Source organism: Bolinopsis microptera, chromosome 1 (genome assembly GCF_026151205.1).
Source record: "Bolinopsis microptera isolate Bmic1 chromosome 1, MBARI_Bmic_1.0, whole genome shotgun sequence".
NCBI classification, from domain to species: domain Eukaryota; kingdom Metazoa; phylum Ctenophora; class Tentaculata; order Lobata; family Bolinopsidae; genus Bolinopsis; species Bolinopsis microptera.
Window position 1 is genome coordinate 24,194,698 of NC_087072.1, and position 15,578 is coordinate 24,210,275.

A 15,578-nucleotide genomic window follows, 5' to 3' on the forward strand; every position below is an offset into this window, starting at 1 on the left:
AAACCGTCTGGACATTATGAAATGGGTATAAGACTTGCCTAATATATCAATTAGGGTTAGCTATTATTGAAAATGCTTTCATATTGCAGAGAAAGCAATTAATTGTTCTTAGTTGGAAGGGAATTGGTGTCAAAGTTCAAAAAGTATATTATATGTCCAATTTAACTGATTAAAAAATTGTGCAGACTTGACTTAGCAAATTTGTTGTGTAAACCTACGACTGTCTGAACCCTACAATTATGATTCAATTTACAAATATCATAGAAAATCGGCGACCCTAAACTTTGGAATCGATAGATTAAATATCCAGCCCATAACAAATATCAATTAGTCTGAAGAATTAGTAGAAGATTAGTTGCCGTTGGTGATCCCGGCAAGACTCGCGATGGAATCCCTACTGAACTGCATTATAGTCAAGTCTGACTGATGTCTTCCACCCAGCTCGAGGTAGAATTTTTTTGCTCCGGTAGCTGAGTTCAGTTCTAGTCGAGATATCCCCGCTCCAACGCTCAACTGTGAAAGAAAAGTCACTGTCAGAAATAAGTTTTGTGGGATGTCATGACTAGTGATACATTTACAAACAGTGTTTTATAGATCACTAACAGAGACCCTCTAGTGTTTGCAACAAAGTAACATACCTCATAAACATATAAAGTTATTATTGAAACAGTAATTAGGCAATAGGAGAGTGTTTAATGTAGACCGCTTAGCAGATTAAAAACCGGAAAAGCTCCGACGATAACAACTTACGACAGTTATAATTGCTGGAACAATTAATCTAAGTCACGTTCGGCAGAGAATGTTCCAGCAGTTTCATGGTTTATTAAAACTACGGCCCTTTCTGCAGCATCGAACTTTCTGGCAGACTATTCACTTCCAATAACCGTCAAACTGACACATATTTGTTGAAAGTTCCTAACTTAATAAATTAATAACCTTTGCTAAGTGCATCAGTACAGCCCTGCCAACACCTTGTCCTCTGTATTCTGGCACTACGTACAAATCTTCAAGTCTCAGGACCAGACCACTCCAGCCAAATGTTCGGCATGTCAAACCGTACGCCAAAATACCTGATCAGCATATTGTGAAATTTGTTAACTTCTTTTTCATTAACATTCATCAAAACTACATAAAAAACATAAAAACAATGGAAAGAAATGCTTTTCTTTGTGAAGACCACAATGTATATTCACTCATGGAAATCAAACCACACTTCCACACACTGACATATGATCAAATATATATATGAGTTGCGGTTACCTGTACCATTCTTGTTGCTGGAAACCTTGTAGACCTCGAAGGAAGACTTGTTTTTAAGGTCACTTGGCCAGCCAGCTTCGGTGAATTCTTTCTCTGTTACTGACACTGAGTACCCCAATTCGTCTCCAAACCTCTGAATCAAAGTTATTAAATTATCAAAAAATGTTCCACACAGTTGTCTGAGACTCATGGGGCATGACAAATTAATCTTTTGCTGCGAATGGGTACTATAATATTACTATGAATATATGGTGATACATTTATAAATTAACATATTAGCATATTTATATTACAGTTACATTGGTTAACGTCTGACTTGACCTAGCTATAAAACTTACATTCATTAGGTTGAAGATGTCATGAGAGTCTTCTCTGGACGCCAGCTGTACTTCCCACCCTGAACATAAATGGGACATGTCTGCAGCAAAGAATAAAGATCAACCAAACTTTCAAATCTTCTGAGATCAGGTGAGACGGTGAGCACTGAGCCTTTATCGTTGCTGTCGATCACTTGGTCGTACTGCTTAGCCCGCTCAGTATACGATGACTCAGGGGTGGCATCTGTTGGCAGCTCCGGGTTGTAGGTGATGCTCTGACTCTTCCAACCGAGTCCAATGTGAGACCCAGCTGTGAGTTCTGTGACATCAGAGCGGTCGTGGCAGTAGTACACTGTCGAGCTCTCGGCAGTGATCCTTGTCGAATCCTCTGTATCGGCCAATTCTTTACCCTCTTTCTTACTGCTCTTCCGAACGACGGACACGTCGATCCGGGGAATATTCTTATCGGCCTTGTCCCCCACAGAAGTACAGCGGAGGGTGAGGGGTTCCTCTATGTCCTCCCACCTGATGACCCTGCAGCACCTGTACCTCACGTGACTCAACTCGCATTTCTGACAATTCAGCTTCGTTACATTTGGTTTGATCACTTCCTGAATTATCGTCTTAGCAAAGTATGAAACACAGTACACTTCCGCACTTTGGTCCTTGCTGATCGGGATCACGTAATTGGCATCAGGTTTTCTGTTATCAATAACCGCTAGACCCAGCAGGGAGAGGCTGAGGAGGGATAGCAGTCGGAGCAGCATGTTAGGAATGGTAAATTCCTTGTTAACCGCTGAGTGCTGAACTGTTCTTAAAACAGTGAACAAGCAGATGAACTGTGATACAAACGAATGCAAGCAGAACAAATGAGTATCTATCAGAGGAGGCTGTGATTATGTCGGATTCAGTAGTAAATATCTTTATGAAGGAGTAGTACGCGTCAATTGTTTGAGTACGATACTATTGTCTGAAAACAATAGGATATTCAGGTAGATCCGTGCGAAACAATATGATACGCTGTATGTTCGAACTACTGTACACAACTGTCTTGGAGTAGGATAGAGAGAAAACCGGGTAAGTGCCACTCTGTTAATTCGCTGTAAATGATGGTCTAGAACCCAATTATGAGCCGTAATTAGCTCGATATGGCAGCGTTTTAAACCATTTATCTTCGGCTCATTTCCTGGGAGAATTACACGATTGTTACAGTTAATTAAGTCTGTTTTAATACAATTACTGAGTCATAGAAACCACGATTTACCAACTGCATCCGATGTTAATCTGTGATTATTTGGAGCACTTAATGGTATGTAAGGTGGTATGTATGGTATGTAAGGTGGTATGTTGTCTTACTGGAAATCTAACTTTGTCAGTGTGTGAGTGTACTTTGGCTGCCGAACAAATCAAAGCTGTATGCAGTAAACAATGGAATATAGGCTAATGGCAGCTTGAAACTCTCTCCCAAGCAGTGGATAATGCATATTCATGGAGTATACTACGCTCCAGGCGCTAAACGTTTCTTAATGGTCAACAGCTTAGAGCGGGTTAACATGGTGTCCTCCCATTGTATAGGCTTAATAGACTATACCAAAAACACGGAGAACAAGTCGCGGAAACCAGAGTTAATGTTAATCTGCTGAATAGTCAAGATATAGCGACAGTTATATTATACGTGATTTGAAGTGCAACTGGACTGGAGTTTAAATTGTATAATAAATGATATCGTGCACTGGCCACTGCCCAGTCCAAGTCCAAATATAGCTATAAGTTTTTGGCTGTAATGAAGATTCCTTTATTTAGTGCCAGAAGTAGCTAATCACTGACCTGTTGTAAAGCTTACTATAGGCTGATTAAGAATAGCGAATAATGGCCCTCTCCCTCTAATAGTAATACCTTAATACAAATACTCAGAACCTATACTATTGTTAATGGTACCTGCACTGTTGACGACACAATGTTCATATCAGCTGATTATCAATGCAGCACCTACATGAACTTTATTACCTCCCGCATTGCACAATAAAGGCAGTATCGAGTTGGAAATGAGCCAGAACTAGAGTGCATTGTAAGGCAACATAGTAGCCTGATCGACTAGCAGCAGCAAGTAAAGCCCTGGGCAGCAAGCTAGAGTGTCGATTAAGAAAACGATAGGCGCCTCGCTAGCTGGGCAGGCAGTGGCTTTAACGGATTTAAACCGCATAGTTAACGGACTGGCCTAGCTATGCTATTAGATCGATTACTCCTCTATTACATATTAGGTTAAATAAAACTATATAGATTTCATCATAAATAGCTACTATCATACTCTACTCTTTATATAATTAGGTAGGATACGGCAGGCCTATGAAAATTCAAAATAGGCCGAAGCCTCCACATTTGGTCGATATTATATATTCCTTACTTGAGGTCACTATAAAGTCTACTGTCTAAATGACGATAATTGTTAGGTAATAGGTTTGGTCCTTTGTATAAGCTGTAATCCTACCTATTGACCATCGTTTACGAAATGAACAGCAAACTCCACAGAATGAACCTGAAAATGATTGAAAAAAAAACTTAAAATATTTATCCTATGCTAAAGCAATAGACAGCGGATTTGTTGTAGTGATCTCAGTAAGGGGCCATCTACTTAGGACGTCCGGAAAATAGGGAGGGGGTGGGTTTGGAATTTGGGACTAATCCGGACAAGGGGAGGGTGGTTGGTTTCTGAAAATCCGGACGCCCGGAAATTTTGGCAGAATTACCGAAAAAGTCCTATTTATTTCAGCTCTTTGACACTGATTACTCTGTAAGTTTAGATCCCTGTATTTTGAACGAGTACTTAAATGTACTTAAATGTAACTGTGCTAAACTTGTTCGACACTAAATGTATTATACTGTCTATTTTAAGTAACTACACATTTTATTTGTACTCTTAAAAGTAGCTAGAAATCCAGACGTCCGGGGGAGGGGTCGTTTTGAAAATTCGGACACACCCGGACAGGGGGAAAAACTATTATTTCTGAATATCTTAATGGCTTATTGAACAAACAAAGAGAGTTAACGAAAGAATCTTAAAGCATTCTAGTGAAATGAGGGCTAAAGAATTGAACTAAAAGCCATGTAGTATCTCACGATCATTAAATATATTAGATAAGAGCAATTTAACGATTATAACATTATAGTGGGTAGCAATTATACTGTTATATTATGCAAGGAATAGTTCCCAGAATTATCTGTATGGCTTTGGGGTCTCATTATAACTAATTACTAATCCTAACAATATTTGACTGATCGGAAATAATATACAAAGCTATGCAGTTGTGTTCTAACGTTGACATTATTGGATAAAGAATTAAAATATTTCTTAAGAAATGTTTTAAGTATTATCATTTCTTGAAAAGTATTTTAATTCGTTATCCAGGAATGTTAATGTCATATCACAATGTTAAACATTAAATGTTAGATAATGTAAACCGAGAAACGAATGATATATATATATGTAAACATTAAACAAATACGATCGCTGACAAGTAAAGATATGTACACAAAACGAGGTGTCCAGGTCAAGAGATGCACACAAAGGAAGGCTATAATTCATCTGGTCGGGGGGGGGGGGTGCAATTGTTAATAATTAGTCTTAGTCCTAGAAATAGAATATTCGAAGTCAATAAGTTAACAAGTTTAATTTAAATCGTCTTACGAGCACTAAAAACGATCCTAAAAGATGGTCAAAAATTGTTAGTAACAATAAAATATTGCACCCCCCCCCCCCCCCGATGAGCTATGTCCACTCTCTATATATCAACTAGTGTGGTGTGGTCGAGTATTACTATTAGCTAACATTGGATCACCACCATGATGCGTGTGTGTAATAACCTTATCTTACAATGCCATCTGTAGGCAGCTATAGCTACGACACCCTGGAAACCGATTGCTTGCAGGGTACACAGTGTACTTAGCTAGCTGCCCAGAGGACAAAGGGACGTGACACGATTGTATTGAATACATAAAGGCAGATCCATGGGATATTAATATGTGGCAGTGTATACTGCATCATAATGGCAACCTACTTGCTCGATATAATAGCACGCTTTTGTTTGCAATTTTCGTGTCATCTTTTATGTAAAATCTAAAACAACGACAGGATTAGATCCTATAAAAAACCCCAAAAAGTCAAATTAATTATTATCCAATATTAGAATAATGAGGGGGATCACGACACAGCACAAGCAACTTAAAGTGTACTCGCATAATGCAGACAAGCGCTCTCACACAGCTACGAGAATACAGACTAAGTGTCATACCTATATAATGAGTCGTACAAGTCGGGACCCGCTCACAGGTGCAATATATGAATAATTAGAGATAGTTAACAGACAAGCTGTGCCATCACAACACATAATGCTAACAAGCATTATATCACCAGGGTGGTAGCAGTGATCACCCGTACTCCGCAAGCAATCTGTTCTCCTCCGCAGGCAGTCCACACCACGTGATACCAATATATAATGTTTACCAAGCTATACCACTAAACACATCAAACTGAGTGAGCTTGGATATGGTGTGCAGATTCACAGCATCAACATGTTGAGCAACCTTAGTAAGTATTTGAACGTGTGTTCCCCTGTTCAGTAGCTGCTTGCAGTGAATGAGTATGTGAGATATTAGTATTGGTGGGTAGCGGCCACGTGTGTGTGTTGCTCAATATCATGAATATGTAAGACTGTAATATGTGAAATTGTCACACGTCAAAGTGCAGTTTCTGACGCAAAATGTTGGGGAACTGAGGGTGAAGGTTTGGTGTGGAGCTTTCACACTCATGTTAGAGGGATTCTCAAAGACACAAAATAGTGCACATGAATATTTGTGAGGAAAAATATACTTTGTGGAATACCAGATATTGAGATATATAGGTATTTTGTTTTTTATCGAAGAATAGAGAATATTATAATATTATGTGTAAACAGGTTTAGCTGGGATGGGCAGGTAGGTCAGTATAAAATAGACTGGTTTATAAGTCTTGAGACCATATGGGCCTGGAAAAGTAACTTAGCTAACCATTCCCTTGTCAACAATAGAATTAGGCAAATGCCAAATATTTCATAAATCTTATATTCAAATAACAAAGCAGCAGACAGTGAGAAGTGTACAAGAAATTGGGCAAATATTTGGCCAAGTTATTCACCACAATAACAAACACTAGCAACGTCCCTACCGGAAGTCTGAAGACCGAATTTCCCATAGAATTAAACCGTCTGGACATTATGAAATGGGTATAAGACTTGCCTAATATATCAATTAGGGTTAGCTATCATTGAAAATGCTTTCATATTGCAGAGAAAGCAATTAATTGTTCTTAGTTGGAAGGGAATTGGTGTCAAAGTTCAAAAAGTATTATGTCCAATTTAACTGATTAAAAAATTGTGCAGACTTGACTTAGCAAATTTATTGTGTAAACCTACGACTGTCTGAACCCTGCAATTATGATTCAATTTACAAATATCATAGAAAATTGGCGACCCTAAACTTTGGAATCGATAGATTAAATATCCAGCCCATAACAAATATCAATTAGTCTGAAGAATTAGTAGAAGATTAGTTGCCGTTGGTGATCCCGGCAAGACTCGCGATGGAATCCCTACTGAACTGCATTATAGTCAAGTCTGACTGATGTCTTCCACCCAGCTCGAGGTAGAATTTTTTTGCTCCGGTAGCTGAGTTTAATTCCAGTCGAGATATCCCCGCTCCTACGCTCAACTGTGAAAGAAAAGTCACTGTCAGAAATAAGTTTTGTGGGATGTCATATTGACTAGTGATACATTTACAAACAGTGTTTTATAGATCACTAACAGAGACCCTCTAGTGTTTGCAACAAAGTAACATACCTCATAAACATATAAAGTTATTATTGAAACAGTAATCAGGCAATAGGAGAGTGTTTAATGTAGACCGCTTAGCAGATTAAAAACCGGAAAAGCTCCGACGATAACAACTTACGACAGTTATAATTGCTGGAACAATTAATCTAAGTCACGTTCGGCAGAGAATGTTCCAGCAGTTTCATGGTTTATTAAAACTACGGCCCTTTCTGCAGCATCGAACTTTCTGGCAGACTATTCACTTCCAATAACCGTCAAACTGACACATATTTGTTGAAAGTTCCTAACTTAATAAATTAATAACCTTTGCTAAGTGCATCAGTACAGCCCTGCCAACACCTTGTCCTCTGTATTCTGGCACTACGTACAAATCTTCAAGTCTCAGGACCAGACCACTCCAGCCAAATGTTCGGCATGTCAAACCGTACGCCAAAATACCTGATCAGCATATTGTGAAATTTTTTAACTTCTTTTTCATTAACATTCATCAAAACTACATAAAAAACATAAAAACAATGGAAAGAAATGCTTTTCTTTGTGAAGACCACAATGTATATTCACTCATGGAAATCAAACCACACTTCCACACACTGACATATGATCAAATATATATATGAGTTGCGGTTACCTGTACCATTCTTGTTGCTGGAAACCTTGTAGACCTCGAAGGAAGACCTGTTTTTAAGGTCACTTGGCCAGCCAGCTTCGGTGAATTCTTTCTCTGTTACTGACACTGAGTACCCCAATTCGTCTCCAAACCTCTGAATCAAAGTTATTAAATTATCAAAAAATGTTCCACACAGTTGTCTGAGACTCATGGGGCATGACAAATTAATCTTTTGCTGCGAATGGGTACTATAATATTACTATGAATATATGGTGATACATTTATAAATTAACATATTAGCATATTTATATTACAGTTACATTGGTTAACGTCTGACTTGACCTAGCTATAAAACTTACATTCATTAGGTTGAAGATGTCATGAGAGTCTTCTCTGGACGCCAGCTGTACTTCCCACCCTGAACATAAATGGGACATGTCTGCAGCAAAGAATAAAGATCAACCAAACTTTCAAATCTTCTGAGATCAGGTGAGACGGTGAGCACTGAGCCTTTTAATACCTTCAGTCTGCTTGGAAACTGCATAGTAAGTTATTATTGCTTTATCTTTATGGTCTGATTATTGAATAAGCGTTCTGAACCTATCATTCAATAGAAATGTTGAAATAATGAAGTAAGTATGTATGACGAATACATTTAAAAAGGCCGATTAACTTTATAGTTATGAATTGGAATCGTATATAATATATAAGGAGCTGGTGAGTAAGACCGAGTCGCCATTTTGACCGATTTACCCTTTTGGGGGCGCCAAATCGTCGTTTGAATGTGGGACAATTTTGAAAAACTTAACTACAGTACTAGCAAAACTGCGCGTTCTGCTCTACATACACACGTTTTAGAGATTTTGCCGGCACGTACTAAAGTTCGACAACAGAACTTCGCCTGGATGAGATTTTGAGAAAGATATTCATCAAAATAAATTTTGCAATTCAGAATAATATATTTTAATTTAGTTTTTATCGAGCAATTTTGAGTCGAATATGAAATTTGATAGCGTTCCGTTAGCCAGAAGCAACAGTCATTTTACTATTAGAGGACATCATGATGTTCTATACAACTATTGTACCTTCATAGGCCTATATCAAGCGTGCTAAATCTCTCTACAGTCGATCTTCGAAATTTTTCTGAAAGGGCCCCGACAGTTGAAATCTATTTGGTTCAATGTATTTTCGAACGCTGATTCCGAATTAGTAATTACCCTACATGACATAGGGTTAAAATGCTCACCTAGCGAGATATCGTCTAAAAACTGTCTCGATCACGTGATATGACCATATAATAGAAATTAGAAATTAGAAATTAGAAATTAGAAATTAGACATTAGAAATTAGAAATTAGAAATTAGAAATTAGAAATTAGAAATAAGAAATTAGAAATTAGAAATTAGAAATTAGAAATTAGAAATTAGAAATTAGAAATTAATAGGAATTAGAAATTAGAAATTAGAAATTAGACATTAGAAATTAGAAATTAGAAATTAGAAATTAGAAATTAGAAATTAGAAATTAGAAATAAGAAATTAGAAATTAGAAATTAGAAATTAGAAATTAGAAATTAGAAATTAGAAATTAATAGGAATTAGAAATTAGAAATTAGAAAGATCATTGCAAAATTACATGTGTCGGATCCCAATGAAAGTTATTCAACCAAACAAAAAAACATAATATCGTAGATAAATAAATAAATGGTTTCAAAGTGTGCACGGAATAAGGAAGTTGGTCTTATTTCTCGTTAGGGTTAGGGTTTCAGCATATGATTCAGTAATTAGGGATTGGGTTAGGGTTGAGATCAGATTAAGGGGTTGGGGTTTCAACGGAGAGATTGTGCTGATGATACCCTTGCTTCCCTTGCGGGAAATATCTGCAAATTATCAGCTCTCAGTGTCCACGAGTTTTATAGTGCATATTCCCGGAAAGAGTTATATCCCCGTTAAGTCGTGGTCCGAGACAAAAGGGAAACTCGCGTAGTACATACATGTTAGTACATACATATTACATTACACTGGATCGAGCTTACACAGTGTAATTTCCTCCAGTCTGCGCCGCGTGCCTATATAAACGTACGCGGCGCAGACTGGAGGAAATTACACTGTGCTCCAGTGTTATGTAATATGTATGTTCTACGGCTTTAGCTTTTCGTGCTAAAAGCGATTTCTCCACGGTTGTCACCTTTCTAGACGATGCTTAAAACATTTGGCCACTATTGCATTTTTGGAATAAATGCAGTAGGGGCGTTTTCGACCACACCATTTTTCAATTCAGGGTTTCGCGGTCACTCGAATTTTTTATTTCGACCCAGGAAGGTCGTAGAGATTTTTCCGATACAACAAATGTGCCTAATAGCCATATTTATATACAATTTATCAAGCAATACCTATAATATATGCCTTAAAAATTAAAATGCTTATTTTCGGAAATATGGCCTTAAAACAGTTTTTGGCTTGACACAGTTCATAATTTCCGTGATTTTTGGTATTTCCGCCTAAGAAGGTTGTATAAACTAAAAAACTAAAAAACTGAAAAACGAATTTTTGCCAAGCGAACTATGAAAATACTCACAAATGGGCTATTGACTGGTTACTAAAACTTAAAAGGTCCCAAAGACTCATGAGCAACATAGCATTTGTTGAAAGATGCAAAATGACTCACTTTGTGTCCAGAATTGAAACCCCTAAAAAGTTGGAGAATTCAGAATAATCTACTTAATTAGGCATCTCTCTTAACAACAACAAATACTATGGGCCGAAATGCATTGATCAACAAATAATTTAGATAAGTAAAATTAACCAACGATCAGACAACGTAACACAAATTGTTGAGTGACAGACCTTATCTTTATCTATGTATGAATGGAATAAGATATTATGTAAACGAATATTTTACAACAAAATCGACTTCAGATTAACATTTTCCGGAATTTTACCTTCTTAACCGGAATTTATCCGTTCATTTACCATGAGTGCAGAATCGCCAGTGGTACTTCCGTTTTATCAATAGCATGCGACGCCGCTTTATCAGGTAAATTAGATACCTATTACCCAATATCATTTAATATTCTTAACAGTGTGTTTCAAATATTCATCATACCTCGTACAATTATTGCTACCTCGTACTGTTTGCAGTATGAGGCATGCACATAGAACTGAAGTGGTCTAACGTGATTAACCTCTCATTACGATAACCAGATTCTAATCTAGATAAGGAAAGGCCTGGATCTCCATACTACGCTGGTTTACCACATACCACCAATCTCTGAATCTCTAAACGGACTAAAATGCTAAAATCAAATACTATATCAATTAACAGGTTACCTGGGACCCCGCCCAGGCTATAATATTCATAAACATAACCGAATAAAGATTCGGCGGAATGACAGGCTGAGCGACGCCCAGTATTAATTACTGGGCGGCAAACAGCCTGTCATTCCGCATTTCCGCCTAATCTCTATTCATGTTTAATGTTTACAGTTTATGAACATGATGGCCTGAGGTCCCCAGGTAGCCCATAGTCTATGTAATAAGCTCCATGAGTTGGCACAGACTTTTTTGTCTCTGATTTTGATAAATTTGGTACCAAAGGTTGCCTCTAACTGTGAATGATGAAAATTCACCGTGTATCACGATAACGTCAAGCTGTATGTGGGCTTCCTGTGCATTGCAAAAATGTACAAAGGACGAACGCGAAAATGGCCGGTAATTTATTGCTTAAAAATAAAATGTGAAAGTTATAGGCCAAAAACTAAAATTTTGCGCGAAAAAGCACGCGCAGCGAACAAACGCCGTGTAGCATATTTAGCGAAAATTGCTACATGGTGAATTTATTTTATTCACATTTTTAGACAACTTTTGGTACCAAATTTATCGAAGTCGGAGAAAAAAAGATCTGTGCTCGCGCTTGGCGCTTATTACACTGACTACTAGTAATTAACAAGGTAAAATAAATAATGATTCATAAATTATATAGATTTTCGTACCGAATTGTTTTGGCAAGAAACATGTATGCAACGCGGAAATCACGGACCGCGCTTTTAGACTTAATCTCGGTCAGGTAATACTAATGCGTCCGTTTAATTTTATCTTCGCTTGTCTCGACATGTAGAATTAGAATCCAAAAACTGTGAAAAAGGACAGGACAGGACATAGCTAGGCGGACATTGGCAGACATTGGTGGACATTGGTGGACATTGGCAGACATAGACGGAAATTATGAACTGCGCCAAGTCAAAAACCGTTTTTATTTGTTTTAACTTGCGGAATTTTATCACTCGGTAATTCATCAACATTCAAGCTTGTTTCATAAAAATAACACTTATATTGATGATTAATCCGCTCAGAAGACTAGTACGCTAAATTGATGAATTAGAGTAAATTGTAACCAGATGGAAACCTGTGTAACAGTCGTCAAGCACCAAAAACTGGTTGCTATGCCTGTATTTGTAATTAATTAACAATAACACATAACTGGCGTTGCGCGCGCAAAATAGACTCTTTTTATACACATAATTATAGTGTATAAACTGAAAAACGTTAACCACACGACATTTCAGTTTCATAATTGATTACAATATGAGTACAGCCTTATCGATTTCCGCTGAAGCCGCCTTAAGTCAGTTATCGATTTCCACAGAAACTGCATCAATTTCAAACTGATCGAATCATTTTATTGATTTCAATGATTAATCAGTGGGGTTAAGAATTAAGATAATCACATTTGTAATCTAAACCCGCTTCCCTGGATATACCAGACCTCTTCTTTTCCTCAACAATCAGACCGAGTTGTGCAAGAAATTTGATTTATCATAGAGTCATACTCATAGCTCAAAGTCATATTGCATTTGGTGGGTGATATAGGTACATATCGGACAGTATTCAATCACTATGTCAATACGACACAATACGTGTATATTACCTTAACGGACATAATTGTCACGGACAAGTTTTTCACGGACCAAATTTTTCACGTCCCTTGATACGAGAACCACCCCCATTAGCAATAGCTCCCGTCCCTACGTGAGCTACGATTCGAGCAGACAAATCTCCAATTGGTTGTGGTGCTTATACCGTCCGAACACAGAGTATTAACCTTAGTATTATGTCGGTTAAACTGCGGAGATGAGTATTGTTAAGAATTTGCAAGAAAGACTTGATAGGCTAGGACAATTAGTGACAAACTCAAAAAGGCCTAAAGTAGAACCGAGAACTGAACGTTATCACTTAATATCATAAGCTCTAGATGCACATAATTATCCGCAATTGCTTAAGATAATGGCCAACTTCCTGTTTCTTAAGTGTGCGTTATATCAATACTAGTACTACAGTGGTTATCTCACCGCAAATTATTAAAGCACATCGATTATATGACGTTCGTATGATTTTGAACTGACAGCCAAGCGGACTGTTGGAAACACGACAAGACCTGGCGATAGAAAGGCAGAAAAACAAAAGTAGCTATAAAGCTATAAGTAGGGCTTCATGCCAGACACCATTGTCCTTCCTAAGCCGTATGTGACTCACAATCTGGATGAACTACAGTCGCCGCGGTGGACACTACGGTGGATTACGGTACGAAGGAGGTTCTCAGGTTCTGGTTACTACTTACTGCTACTATAGACAGTACAGCGGAATCGCATGACACTCACATTAGTACTATGGACAGACAGTACGGCGGAACTAGAAATATAGCCAATGATAAAACTCATGCGACCAATTGTTCGAATTATATCATTCAAACATGCGAGCTGCTCTTATATGGGAATCTTACCCCTGGACCAAAAGGGTCGATGAATACACGTATGGTAAAAGTATTCGCCATGGTACTGAAAATGCAGACCTAAACCCTGATCTTTGCGTGGTTACCTAAAAGAAGACTTAGACCCTGCGACAGAAGTGGAAATGGGGATGTGAAATACTAGGATAAAATTAACCTATACCAATTATTCCAAATAAAAAGGACTTATAGTCGGGTGGAATTCTTACTCTTGCGTAAAGTCTTAAACTTGCAGTTTCCTGACAAACAGCAGGATAACTGGGGCTATAGTTGAGCTGGTGACGAGCCTTATAATTGAAGTAGAGTATTCAATATTATAATTTTGTAACTTTACAATGTTAGAATTAAGATTCCAAAACATTGTGTGTACCCTGTACAACTAGAAGCAAAATAAAATGACTCAATTTCAATCTAATGAATTATTGCGATTCAGCTTAATAAGTTGTTCATTTGTCAAGATGCACTCTCTTAAATGTTTATGAAATTTGATAATGCATGGATAATATGAAAATTCAATTCATTATTAATGCAACTTGCTATCTGATAATAATAATTTCCCATAAAATTAAACCTTCTTGACATAATGAAGTGGGTATAACTGTAAGACTTGCCTAATACATCAATTAGGGTTATAGCCAATATTAAAAATGCTTTCATATTGCAGAGAAATAAATTAATTGTTCTAAGAGAAATAAATAAATTGTTCTAAGTTGGAAGGGAAAATTGGTGTCAAAGTTCAAAAAGTATTATGTCCAATTTAACTGAGTAAAACATTGTGCAGACTTGACTTAGCAAAGTATTGTGTAAACCTACGACTGTCTGAACCCTACAATTATGATTCACAAAATTTACAAATATCCTAGATAATTGGCGGCCCTAAACTTTGGAATTAATAAGTTGAATATCCGATCCATAACAAATATCAATTAGTCTGAAGAATTAGTGGAAGTCTATTTGGTGATCCCGGCAAGTCTCGCGATGGAATCCCTACTGAACTGCATTATAGTCCAGTCTGGCTGATGTCTTCCACCCAGCTGGTAGTAGAATTCTTTTGCTCCGGCAGCTGAGTTTAATTCCAGTCGAGATATCCCCGCTCTTTCGCTCAACTGTCAGAGAAAAATCACTTTCAGAAATAAGTTTTGTGGGATGTTATGACTAGTGATATATTTACAAACAGTGTTTTATAGATACTAACATAGGCCCTCTAGTGTTTACAACAAAGAAACATACCTCATAAACATATTAAGTTATTATTGAAACAGTAATTGAGCAATAGGAGAGTGTTTAATGTAGACCGCTTAGCAGATTAAAAACCGGAAAAGCTCCGACGATAACAACTTACGACAATTATAATTGCTGGAACAATTAATCTAAGTCACGATCGGCAGAGAATGTTCCAGCAGTTTCATGGTTTATTAAAACTATGGCCCTTTCTGCAGAATCGAACTTTCTGGCAGACTATTCACTTCCAATAACCGTCAAACTGACACATATTTTGTTGAAAGTTCCTAACTTGATTAATAAATTAATAACCTTTGCTAAATGTGTCAGTAAAGCCCTGCCAACACCTTTTCCTCTGTATTCTGGCACTACGTACAAATCTTCAAGTCTCAGGACCAGACCACTCCAGCCGAATGTTCGGCATGTCAAACCGTACGCCAAAATACCTGATCAGCATATTTTGAAATTATTTAATTCTTTTACGTTAACTTTAATTAAGACTACATTAGAGATATGAAAATTAGT

General features: G+C 37.3%; 2 protein-coding genes and 1 long non-coding RNA gene across 3 annotated transcripts in view; 1 reads left to right on the top strand and 2 right to left on the bottom strand.

Moving 5' to 3' along the window:
* Positions 1 to 266: 266 nt before the first annotated feature.
* On the bottom strand, positions 267 to 1,674 carry LOC134821784 (thialysine N-epsilon-acetyltransferase-like). Its single transcript, XM_063832561.1, has 4 exons — positions 1,599 to 1,674; positions 1,261 to 1,393; positions 937 to 1,070; positions 267 to 513 (listed from the first exon to the last, which is right to left on the bottom strand). The coding sequence occupies exons 1-4, from the start codon at positions 1,602 to 1,604 to the stop codon at positions 352 to 354; spliced, it is 435 nt and encodes a 144-aa protein (XP_063688631.1). The 5' UTR covers positions 1,605 to 1,674; the 3' UTR covers positions 267 to 351.
* Positions 1,675 to 6,630: 4,956 nt separating this feature from the next.
* LOC134818938 (uncharacterized) lies at positions 6,631 to 8,132 on the bottom strand. Its single transcript, XR_010160706.1, has 3 exons — positions 8,070 to 8,132; positions 7,746 to 7,879; positions 6,631 to 7,319 (listed from the first exon to the last, which is right to left on the bottom strand). It is a non-coding gene; the product is annotated as an uncharacterized LOC134818938 (long non-coding RNA).
* Positions 8,133 to 8,501: 369 nt separating this feature from the next.
* LOC134818931 (uncharacterized) overlaps positions 8,502 to 15,578 on the top strand; it is a 31,467-nt gene continuing 24,390 nt past the window's right edge. The window contains exon 1 of the mRNA XM_063828658.1: positions 8,502 to 8,537. The gene's annotated coding sequence lies outside the window, so the exon portion shown is untranslated. The remainder of the gene's footprint in view (positions 8,538 to 15,578) is intronic.